Source organism: Phalaenopsis equestris, unplaced genomic scaffold (assembly GCF_001263595.1).
Source record: "Phalaenopsis equestris unplaced genomic scaffold, ASM126359v1 Scaffold000504, whole genome shotgun sequence".
NCBI lineage: Eukaryota > Viridiplantae > Streptophyta > Magnoliopsida > Asparagales > Orchidaceae > Phalaenopsis > Phalaenopsis equestris.
This window is the reverse complement of record NW_018164944.1, coordinates 1,178,059-1,188,930: the sequence shown is the minus strand read 5'-3', so window position 1 is coordinate 1,188,930 and position 10,872 is coordinate 1,178,059. Positions and strand designations below refer to the sequence as shown.

At 36.7% G+C, this 10,872-nt stretch overlaps 1 protein-coding gene across 1 annotated transcript in view; it reads left to right on the top strand.

The window, feature by feature from the left end:
* The window catches only part of LOC110028197, a 91,697-nt gene that overhangs the window by 31,334 nt on the left and 49,491 nt on the right, over positions 1-10,872 (top strand). The window contains exons 10-12 of the mRNA XM_020729945.1: positions 4,776-4,877; positions 5,010-5,061; positions 5,135-5,187. Coding sequence (XP_020585604.1) covers positions 4,776-4,877; positions 5,010-5,061; positions 5,135-5,187 — 207 coding nt within the window. The remainder of the gene's footprint in view (positions 1-4,775; positions 4,878-5,009; positions 5,062-5,134; positions 5,188-10,872) is intronic.

Below are 10,872 nucleotides of genomic sequence, written 5' to 3'. Positions count from 1 at the left end.
AATATTGTGTATAATAAAAAAAACGTTTCATTTTTACCGTCGCATTAGTAAAAAGAAGTTGAGGAGGCTTTAAAGAAAACAAATGATGGAAAGTCTGTAGGGCCTGATGATATCCCAATTGAAGTGTGAAAATATTTAGGAGATTTCGAAGTTTCTTGGCTTACTAAACTCTTTAATATTATTTTAAAAACTAAAAAGATGCTTGAGGAGTGGAGAAAGTATTTTGGTCCCCATTTTTAATAATAAAAGGGATTCACAAGAGGGTGCAAATTATAGAAGAACTAAGTTGATGTGTCATACTTTAAAATTATGGGAGAGGATAATTGAACATAGGTTAAGACATATTATAAAGATTTCTCATAATCAACTTGGTTTTATCTCGGGAAGATCTACTATGGAAGCTCTACATTTTCTGAGAAGTTTGATGAAGAAGTTCAGAGATAATAAGAAAGATAATAAGGAGGATCTACATTTGATTTTTATTTATTTAGAAAAAGCTTACGATAAGGTTCCAAGAGATGTCCTTTGGAGTGTTCTTGAGAAGAAAGGTGTTGATATGACTTATATTCAAGTCATCAAAGATCTGTATACTAGAGCTGTTACTTGTGTTCGAATTGAAGGAGGATTAACCAAATGTTTTTCTATTTTTGTTGGATTACATCAGGGATCGGCTTTAAGCCCATATCTTTTTGCTTTAGTTATTGATGGTCTTATTGGACATTTACAGTAGGATGTACCTTGGTCTATGCTTTTTGCTGATGATATTTTCTTGTGGATAAAACGAGAGAAAAAACTCAGGAAAAACTTGATAAGTGTAACTTTGGGCGATCAACTTATTAAAAGATGTGAATGATTTAGATATCTCGGGTCTGTTGTTCAAAGCGATGGTGATATAGATGAGGATGTTAATAGTAGAATTTAAATTGGTTGGTTGAAATGGAGGAATGCTTCGGGCCTTTTGTGTGATAAAAATGTACCGCTCAGACTGAAAGGAAAATTTTATAAGAGGTTGGTGAGACCTGCAATGCTCTATGGCGCTGAATATTGGCCTTTAAAAGAGAAGCATAATACTAAGTTAAGTGTTGCCGAGATAAAAATGATGAGGTGGATGAGTGGCTTTACACTTGGAGACAAAATGCGAAATGAATATATCCAGGATAGGGTTGGTGTAGCTCCAGTGATGAACAAAATTAGAGAGTTGTCTTAGATGGTTTGGTCACGTTAAATGTTGACCATCTGATGATCCGATTAGGAGAGTAAATGTTTTAGATTCAACTTATGTTAAGAAAGGTAGAGATAGACCTAGGAAGACTTGAGCTTATTGTATAAAAAATGATCTTAATTTATTAGAACTAAATGAAAATATGATACTAAATAGGACGCAATGGAGAAAAAGGATTCATGTAGCCAACCCCTCGTAGTGGGATTAAGGCTTTGTTGTTATTGTATTATTATTATTATTACTATTATTTTTATCACTTGAATAAAATTTATCCTTTCCTCTTCCAAACCCTCGACCCGATTTCCCCGGCTCGCCCAGCTTGCTTTGCCCCTTCCCTTTCTTCTTCGGCTCAATCACACAGGATCGAATCACTGTGCGTGAAAAATCATCTCCCACACACTACTCTTCTTCTTCGACGCTTTGCTAGGGCACGATCGAGGCTCTTCCTTTGTCTTCCTCCTTGACTCTGCTGAACTCGAGACTTACACGCAAGATCTCTCGCCTCTCCTCAGCTCGACATCACTTCCCTCGATTCTATAGATGAGTAAAACACCTTGGACATTTTGTTTTATATGTGAACTTGTCTCTTTAGCTTATGATCCCTTCGCTTTCACTCCTTCATTGTTTCCTCTCCCTTCCCCGATTCATCGTTTCCTCTTCCATCTCTGTTTGTTTTTTCTTCTCCGTTCCTTTGTTTTTCTCGTTTCTTCTCCCCCCATACAAAATCCTTATATATTATTCTGTCGGCACAACAATTTATGATCTAAATTACACGATTGTCTGAGGTAGAAAACTGTTTACTTGCCCCTAACTGATATTTTCTTACCGGCATAACAGTTAGCGATCTAAACATCTCAATTTTCTGGGGTGATAATATAACATCCACGCACATGGGTAGCCTGGCGTTCTCTACCTGTATGATAAGGAGACGAACTCCTTTTACTATGCATTTACAAGCATTCATATACAAACTACTTCATTCTTCACATCACACTAACTATTTTTATGAAATATTTTTTCTCTATCTATTGATGAATAAATGCAACATTACTAAATTTATAGGTCATGAAATATGCTTATATGCACCAATATATGAATATACAAATCATGTAGTCGTACAACATCTTCTTAAAAAAATTATAATGCAACTATTTATACATAATTGCTAATATGCATGCTTTATACAGAACAATATGAAGAGTGATTCTAATCTAAGACAGATATATAACATAAAATTAAAAAAAAAATTGAAATTAAAAATATATTTAGAGATAAGAAATACTACTATAATTTCAAAACATAATTACTCACCTTAACTTTTCAAGGACCTCTTCAAAAGCTTATTCCTCCAATTTATCTTTTGAAATTAATTAATATAACTCCATTTTAATACTTAAATATGAATTCAATTTTTACAAAAGAAATCTAAATTAAACAAACTCTATCTCTTATCTCAAGGCTTGATTTGCTTCCTTGCACGCTAGGCTCTTCCTCCAAGCTAATTGGTTTAGTTCGGTTTTTATTCTTTAACCTGTACTTTATGACATTGAATTATAATAAAAAACTTGATACATTTAATTAAATATGCTAATTCAAATTATTTAATTAGACCCTTACCTCAATGTCTTCCTTATTTCTCCTCCAATTTGAATATTCTTCTGTTGTTGATTTTTGATTTAAAAAAAAAAAACTATTATTAATCATTAATATATTTTCATATTCCTAACTTTTTAATAAAGGATAAAATTCTACACTCACCTAAATTATCTCTTCTTTTTTTTTCCCACAAAAGTCAATCTCAATGTCTTCTGAGCTTTTAATTTTATTGCTTCCCAAAATTAATCACTGTAATTAATTCATACAATTTAATATTAAATTATAACATAATTAACTAAAATAAATTCTATAATTTAAAATAAGCACTTGCCTCTTGGCTTGGTTACGCACACAATTCTGCGTGTGTACTCCCCCTAAATAACTTTATAATAACTCAATTATTGGGGATTATTGAGAGCAGTAGCCCCCAATAACTTAACAATACGTTCCGTGCTCATATATTTTGTTGTTATTGGAAAGTTTTGTTAGGTCACCAACATTAACCCTCCGATACCTCCCGAATAACCTCCATACGCACACAGAACTGCGTGGAGTACGTAAATATTTGTTCTTGCACGAACCCTTCAACTCCTCTCCCCTCCCTGGAAAAAAATTGCGTACATAAGACGTACGCAGAGCTGCATACGTCTGTAACCTGCAAATATGTTACAAGGAGGATATTCGGAGGTTATAACCGCGTTATAGCTTCTGTAACCTCCCTGTAACTAACCTATATATGAACACAGAAGTGCGGAACTTACTAGAAGGTACAGGTAGGTTACAGGGAGGTTACAGGGGCTATAACGCAGTTATAACCTCCAAATATCCTCTCTATAACCTATTTTCAGATTACAGACGTACGCAGCTCTGCGTACGTCTTATGTACGCAAATTTTTCCCCCCTCCTAGCATGCAAGGGCTCGATTCTTCCTCTTCTCTTGCACACAGCTTGCATGCGACTTTTTCTTCCCTGCACGAGCCGTCTCTTTCCTCTTATTCTGCTTGAACCAGCACAAGAATGGTCGGTCTGGTCTTTTTCCTCTCATGTCCCCGACGTCGCTCACAAGGCTTCTTCTTCGCACATGAAGCGATGGCTTCAAAGCTTATGGTTTAGTTTGGTCTTCACATACGAGGATTCGAGCTTCCTTTCTCATCTTCTTCTTACCACAATTGAGAAATTGAGCACCTCCATTGCAGCAGCGATGTCATCTTCTTGCCCTAGATGCAGCCGGGTGTCGAATTAATGACAAGTAATGTCGACTGCCTTCTCTCACTCAAATGCAGCGTCAACAACAAGGTCTGGGATAGTCACAACGTTCTTCTTCTCCCTCGCCTCGATTCTGTCTCTTTTGCTCGCTTCTGATTTCTTCGTTGTTGTTCGAATGAAATATCCAACTCTGACCATTAATCAAATCTTTGTCGTCGATACAAAATTTCCTCTTTTATTAATTATTATTATTATTATTATTATTGGTTACTAACCTAAAGTTTGATGAGGCATGCATAATTGATATTTTGAGCTTTTTCTTAAATATATATATATATATATATATATATAAGTGAAGCACAATTAATGAAATTCCTTCTGTTTACGCAAAATGAAGCTTAAGTGGTAGTTTGACGGGAACCTATACTGAGTTCTATTATGTTTTTTTTTCCTTTATAGTGTTGAAAGTATTTTTCTTATTTTCGGCACATATGAATCATTTGTCATCTTATACTGTTTTCTAAAGGAAGAGAAAATGTCGTTTTGGAAATCATTTTTTTCTTCAGGATGCTATATTAAATTTCAAGTAAGATGAATCTGTTTATTTTTCTTTTATTATCTTTTTGTGTTTTGGTATCCGATGAAGTTATTCTGTCAGTAAATTGCTTTTTTTTTTCTTTAGCAGTCCTCCAGTTTAGTTAATGTAATAGCATGAAATTGTGCTTTTATCAGTCGTTTTGCAATTTCTCAGTCTTCCACTGAGCCTCTAAAGGAATACCGAAACATTTCATTGCCTGCTTCTATTTTAATGCCTCAACTCCAAAATCTTGCTCAGCAAACTTCGTTTCAACTGGTAAACCACATTGCTACTTTTCCCTTACGAAATAGTTGATCAACCATATTCTATTCTTTTTTAATAATCTTTCCGTTCTCACTTTGTCACCATTAGCGCATATAATCACATTATTTTTGTGCTTTGCTATAGGATCTTCTTGCGACTTTTTTGAATTGCACGCAGCAAAATGATCTTGTTTCAAGTGAGTGTAAATTTGTCTCCTTTTATAAAAAACAACTACGAAACGTTATTCTTTGTTTTTGGACACGTTGCAGCTTTTCAAACAAGAATAGCATTACAAACATTCAAGCCTCCGAATGACATTCTGGTTAGTCTACTAGCAGTATTTGTAACCTGCCTGATGAAAAATTTTCTGTTGCTTGATGACTTATTTAACCTCAATTTTATTTTTCTTGTTATTTTTTGATATCCATGAGATAGCCTAAAGTCTGCACCATTTTCTTAGTTTTGAGTGTTGTAGCACAAATTTGATGTTGGAGCAATTCAATAGACCGATCTTGACAATAACATTCAAGGTCCTTACTAAATCTCCACCGCTCTTACAAAGCCCCAAGCTTGGTGAAGAGCTATGGTTGTATTTGAGAGCTTGTTCTGAAGCAATTAGTTTGAACTTAGTTCGGGAAGAGCAGAGAAGGTAATTTTCAGTCTATTATATTAGTCGAGTCTTAAGAGGTGCTCCAATCAAGTATCCGAATACAGAAAAGTTAACTCTTGCTTTAATTATTTCAGCGCAAAGACTTCATTCCTACTTACAAATGCATCACATAAAAGTCATCACCGATCATCACTTGAAGCCGACCAAACCAGAGCATTCGGGACTTAGTTGAACATAGTGAGTTCTACGTTTCTTATACTCCCATGAAAACAATCAAAGAGCAAGCGGCTGACGACTTCCTGATAGATTTTTTGAGCCTCATGACCAAAAGGCAGCAACATCAGCCTACAATTTGACCACTTTGTGCATGGATGGGGTGTCGAGTTGCCAAGTAATTGGACTAAGGGTGGTGTTAAAGAGCCCAAGTGGCTTCCACTTTTATCGTTCGACTGAAGTTGGATTCGATATAACTAATAACCAGACTGAATACGAAGCTTTGATTATTGGACTACTTTTCATCTAAGGGATAGACATAGGGCATTGATTGGTATGGTCAGACTCTCAATTAATGGCTAATCAAGTGAATGTCAGTACGAAGTTAGAGAGGAGATGGTTGCGAGATATCTCGTAAAGGTGAAAGCAAAAGTAGGGAAATTCGAATTCTTCAGGACCGAGCATATTCCTAGGGTCAAAAATCGGCTCGTGAATCTTCTATCTAAATGGAACTGCCTGACTGGAGGTCTACCACAGAAGCTTACTAGGCCTTTAATTGATGAAGCAGAGGTTATAGATGCGGAAACCAAGAAAGTAACAATTTGGATAGACCCATGTATCAAATTTTTAGAAACAGGGGAACTCGCCATTGGCATAAAAGATCATAGAAGGCTAAAAAAAAGCCGCACAATATCTCATACTAAATAGTGAACCATTCTGATGATCGGCCATGTTGTTATACTTGCGTTGTGTGCCAGAGAAAGAGATCATTGATATTCTCAAACACTCCGGTAAATGAGGAAGTCATTAGGAGGACAAATTTTAGCAAACTGCATACTCAGGCAAGAGTATTTTTGGCAGACCCTCTAGAAAGTTGTTGAAAAGTTTTTAAGGTGTAAATAGAGCAAAAATTTGCCCCAATCTACTTAAAGCCTTCCCACAAGTTACAGCCTGTCATGAGCTCATGCCCATTCATTGTGTGGGGACTGAATCTTCTTGGACATTTTACTCCATCAAAGGGTAGAGAAGATTTATATTGGTGGCAATTGACTCTTTAAAGTGAGAGCAGTGGCCAAAATCACAACAAAAGTTGTTGGCAACTTCATGTGGACCAACCTTATTTGTAAACAGTTTACCTATGGTAATCTTCGCTATTAACAAAACTCAATTTTTCTATAGGAAAGTTAAAGACTTTTCTCAAACTCAATGGATCAATTTGAAAATTGTCTTGGCACACCATCTTAGGATGAATGGACAAGTTGAGATTACAAATAAATTGATCTTACATCTGCTAAGGAAGAAGGTCTAGGGAGTGAAAGGAAAGTGGGTCTATCTCTTTCCATCAGTTCTATGGTTGTTGAGAATTATGCTAATCCAAAATGCGGTGAAGCCGTCTTTATCACACAAATATATATGTAGATCAAGTAGTATACGGATTTTGAGTGCGTGTATTGATCCCAAGAGAAGATAGTTAATATTCAAACAATCCTACTTTTTTTTTATTAATTCTACATTTAGTTTAAATTGAGAAATATGTTTCTTTGAAATGGATTATGTAAGCTTCTAATGTTCTTCCAAAAATTTTTGCTATTCAATGTTGCAATTAAGAATAATTTCTTATTACTCTATTCTTATATATAAGAAGTGTTCGAACCTTACAATATAGTTAAGTCCCCTTACTCCTACAAAGTTTCCCTAGAATCTATATTCCCTTACGTGATTATAATCTTCCAATAACAATATTTCTATTCCACCAAGAAACTGATTGTTAACTTATTTATCTAGCCTACAATCAATAGTCCCAGATCACCAATGATTTTAACTTTTCTAGTGGCTGACAAGAGAATAAATGGGGTTTAGAAAGTTAACACACCAATATATAGTAATTATTTTAGGGAATGTTCATGGTACGAACATGAATCTTCACATTATCACATCAAAGAAACATAAAATAATTAGATCCTATACATTTTCATTTATAGAAATTCAAAGTTTACAAGTAAAGGAAAAGTATAACTTGGATTGAACTCCTTTCGCTCCAAGTTTTTTCTCCTTGCTTCTCCTCGATTTCTCTCAATTCTCTCCGCACACTAATTATAAACACTCACACACAAACATATGAGTGGAAACTCCCTTCTCAGAACATGAAGAAAAACTTTCCTCATCAAGTTTTTGACGTCTCTCACCTCCAAGATGTTCTTTTTCCTTGTGTCCTCCAATAAATCCAAGCCTCTCAATGTCATGAATCCTCCACCCTAGTGAAGAAAATCTGCCATGTTATCTTTTCCCTCAGCAAACTGTCAATGAAACCACTAAAAGCACCTAAGTCGATGTGGAGCGCGACAACACTGGTTAGATGTCTGGGCGTTGGTTAAAGGCGCCATAGAGTTAGCTTGGGTGATGTATTTTATGGTCTTGAATCATCAAATTATGGCATTGAAGCGCAATAATGTTGGCTAGTGTGGCGCGCCGACTCCAGTCTCTAGCGCTGGGGCCCTTGGTCTCTATTATTGTGGTGTTGTGCTATATGGATTTCTTGTTAGATGGGGTTGAATTGGGCACTGAGGTGCTTGCTCTTGGCATTGGGGTGCTCCATATGCTTTGGCTCTTTTTGCTCCAAATGCTCTAATTTTTCTTGTATATTGCATATGAATACCAAATATACCCACAAAAAGCATAAAAATAATACAAATAATGCTATAAATGCACTACATAACATTACATGTTTTATGCATAAGTGGTGTCTCTTCGCCTAACCTGGCATTCCAGTCCAAAGTCAACCGGTATCAACTTCCTTCTTTTGAGAAGGCAACCATGACCCAGTTGCCTCCTCAATTGGAGTGAATGCTTTATTTCTCTTGGGTGTCAGCTTGTCCTCAGCAATCACCTTCCATTTTTGCTTACGTGCGAACTCTTGATAGAGTGTCTCTATAGCCTTTTTATATGTAGTAATTTCTTGTCAATCTCTGCTCCCATTCACTCATTTCCTAGAGATAGGGAGTGAGTGGGAGTCACCTACTGAGCCGCAGTATAAGGATCTTCAGTCTCCTCTTACCAAGCAGTTGTCTTAGTGAACGACTCCAAGTAGCATTTGCTAATGACATTGGGTTAACTCACTGCTTATATTTCTCTCGAATACATTTTCTTGTAACAGGGATTAGCTTATATGATTTTCCCTTTTGAATGACTACAAGAGAGGGCCATATAGAGTGAATATATGGATTATTGCTTGGATAAGCAAGATTTTTGATTTGTCATCCCCCTCCCCGTGTGTTGTGTTGAGAAAGAGGCAGGTCCTTAGTTACCAAACAAAGGAAAAATTTGACGTATAGCAAATTTCCACTCGAGCAACAAGGATAATTCACCCCTTGGCAATGCTTTGGGTCGCCCAAACATTTGCCGAGAGCTAACCAAATATTAATGCTGAGATGAAAATACAAGCCAAGCCTGAGAAGTGAGCTAATATTTTTCCGATGATAGCCGCTTTTGTGTACAAGGTGACATTGAGCTCTATTCTTTCACCATATCGTAGTGTGAGAGCTCTTCAATAGATAATTTCACTTTTTTCTTTGCCAAAAAGGACTTAACCATGTCTTGTTCGACCATCTTTTCTTAGAAGAGGTGAATCAGAACTTCCTTTTCCAATTCTTGACTTTAATCTGAAAGCCTTGAAGCTGAATGCCAATTTCAAAAAACGGCACACACCTACCTTTGGAAGCCCTGAGGGTGAACATCTCCCAGAAAATGCCAATAGACCACAAAGCTTCTATTTGCCTCAGAAATAAGATCAACAATATAATCTCAACAAAAGAATTTAGCATAACTTGAGTGAGAATGATACAATAAATGTTAGAAATATCTACCAACTCTTGGCAGAGTGATAGTTGCTGCCCAAGTGGGTACTGGTCACTGTAAAACAACAACTCGTGGTCCTAAAGTGAGTTTGACTTCTTCTTTGTCGCCCTCAAGTGAATACTGCAGTCAAAAACATAGTTGCATTGAGGCGGTCAATATCCTTGACTGAAGGATCTTGCTTCAAAGAATGCCATATGATCATAATCGGAAGCGGCAAACATGATGAAAACTAATTGAGACTAGCTTTTCATGAGCAATCAATAGAACACGATAACAATTGTAGAAACACTTTTTATAGGGTAAAAGACCATAATTTTCATGAGGGTAAGAAATAAATTATAGGATACCAGATACATAGAATCACATTTAATAAAGTAATTAAATCATTGCTCAAATCAGAGAGCTTGAACTCGATCTTTTATTGAATGAGGGATGACATTCATTACAGACGACTTGATCCAAGTAAAACATGTGAATACAAACAAGTACATAGAACCAAATTAAGAAGAAAATAAATATTCTACACAAGGATTTGAAATAATCTCCATTGGGACTTAACCCGGTCAGATGAGCCATTTCAGTAAGTACTCTCCTCCAGCTTTCAATTGGGCCAAGCAGCTGGATTCAGCCTGGCCTTGAAGCACAAGCACTTGTCCTTCAGATTCCTTAATTCAACCAATCCTTTCAACTAGCTGACCTTGTTCTTTAACCCGGCTAGTTGTTGTACTCATTCAGCCAAGTTCACAGGTGAAGTAACTTTGAGGGTCGTGGCAATGGATTCTCTACAATATAGAATAGATGGGCAGGTACCACCATAGCGCGGTCCTCTTGACCATCATTCTCTGCATCTACCTTGCTCTTAGCTCCTACAGCCGAATGTATCTCCTAAGAACATTGCTCACTGATCTTCCTTCTTGCTTGGTCATCCTTCCTGGGAACATCTGGTGTCGCATTCTTGTATAGTGTTGACCTCATTTTTAGTGAGGTCTTAGCCTCCTAATCTTAGAACCTAGGATCTAGCCTTAGGAGTTCCTGGTTGACCATCTTAGTGGACTAGTAATGGAGCCCACCTCCCATAGAACTTCAAACCGCTTCTTTACTTATTTTTGTGAAAACTCGCACGAATGGTCCCGAGCACTCAACTTCTAGTTGCAAGGGCTAAGGATCAACATGCAGAGGGTCTGAAAATGAGTTCCTATAGGATCAAACGACCTTAGGTTAACCCTCGGTGACTCGGCAACGCACTTGTTGCATCACGCACAATTTTGGCTTAAATTGACTCGCTCGCCGGCAAACTTGTCCGGACGACCCCGGATGACGAAACGGACT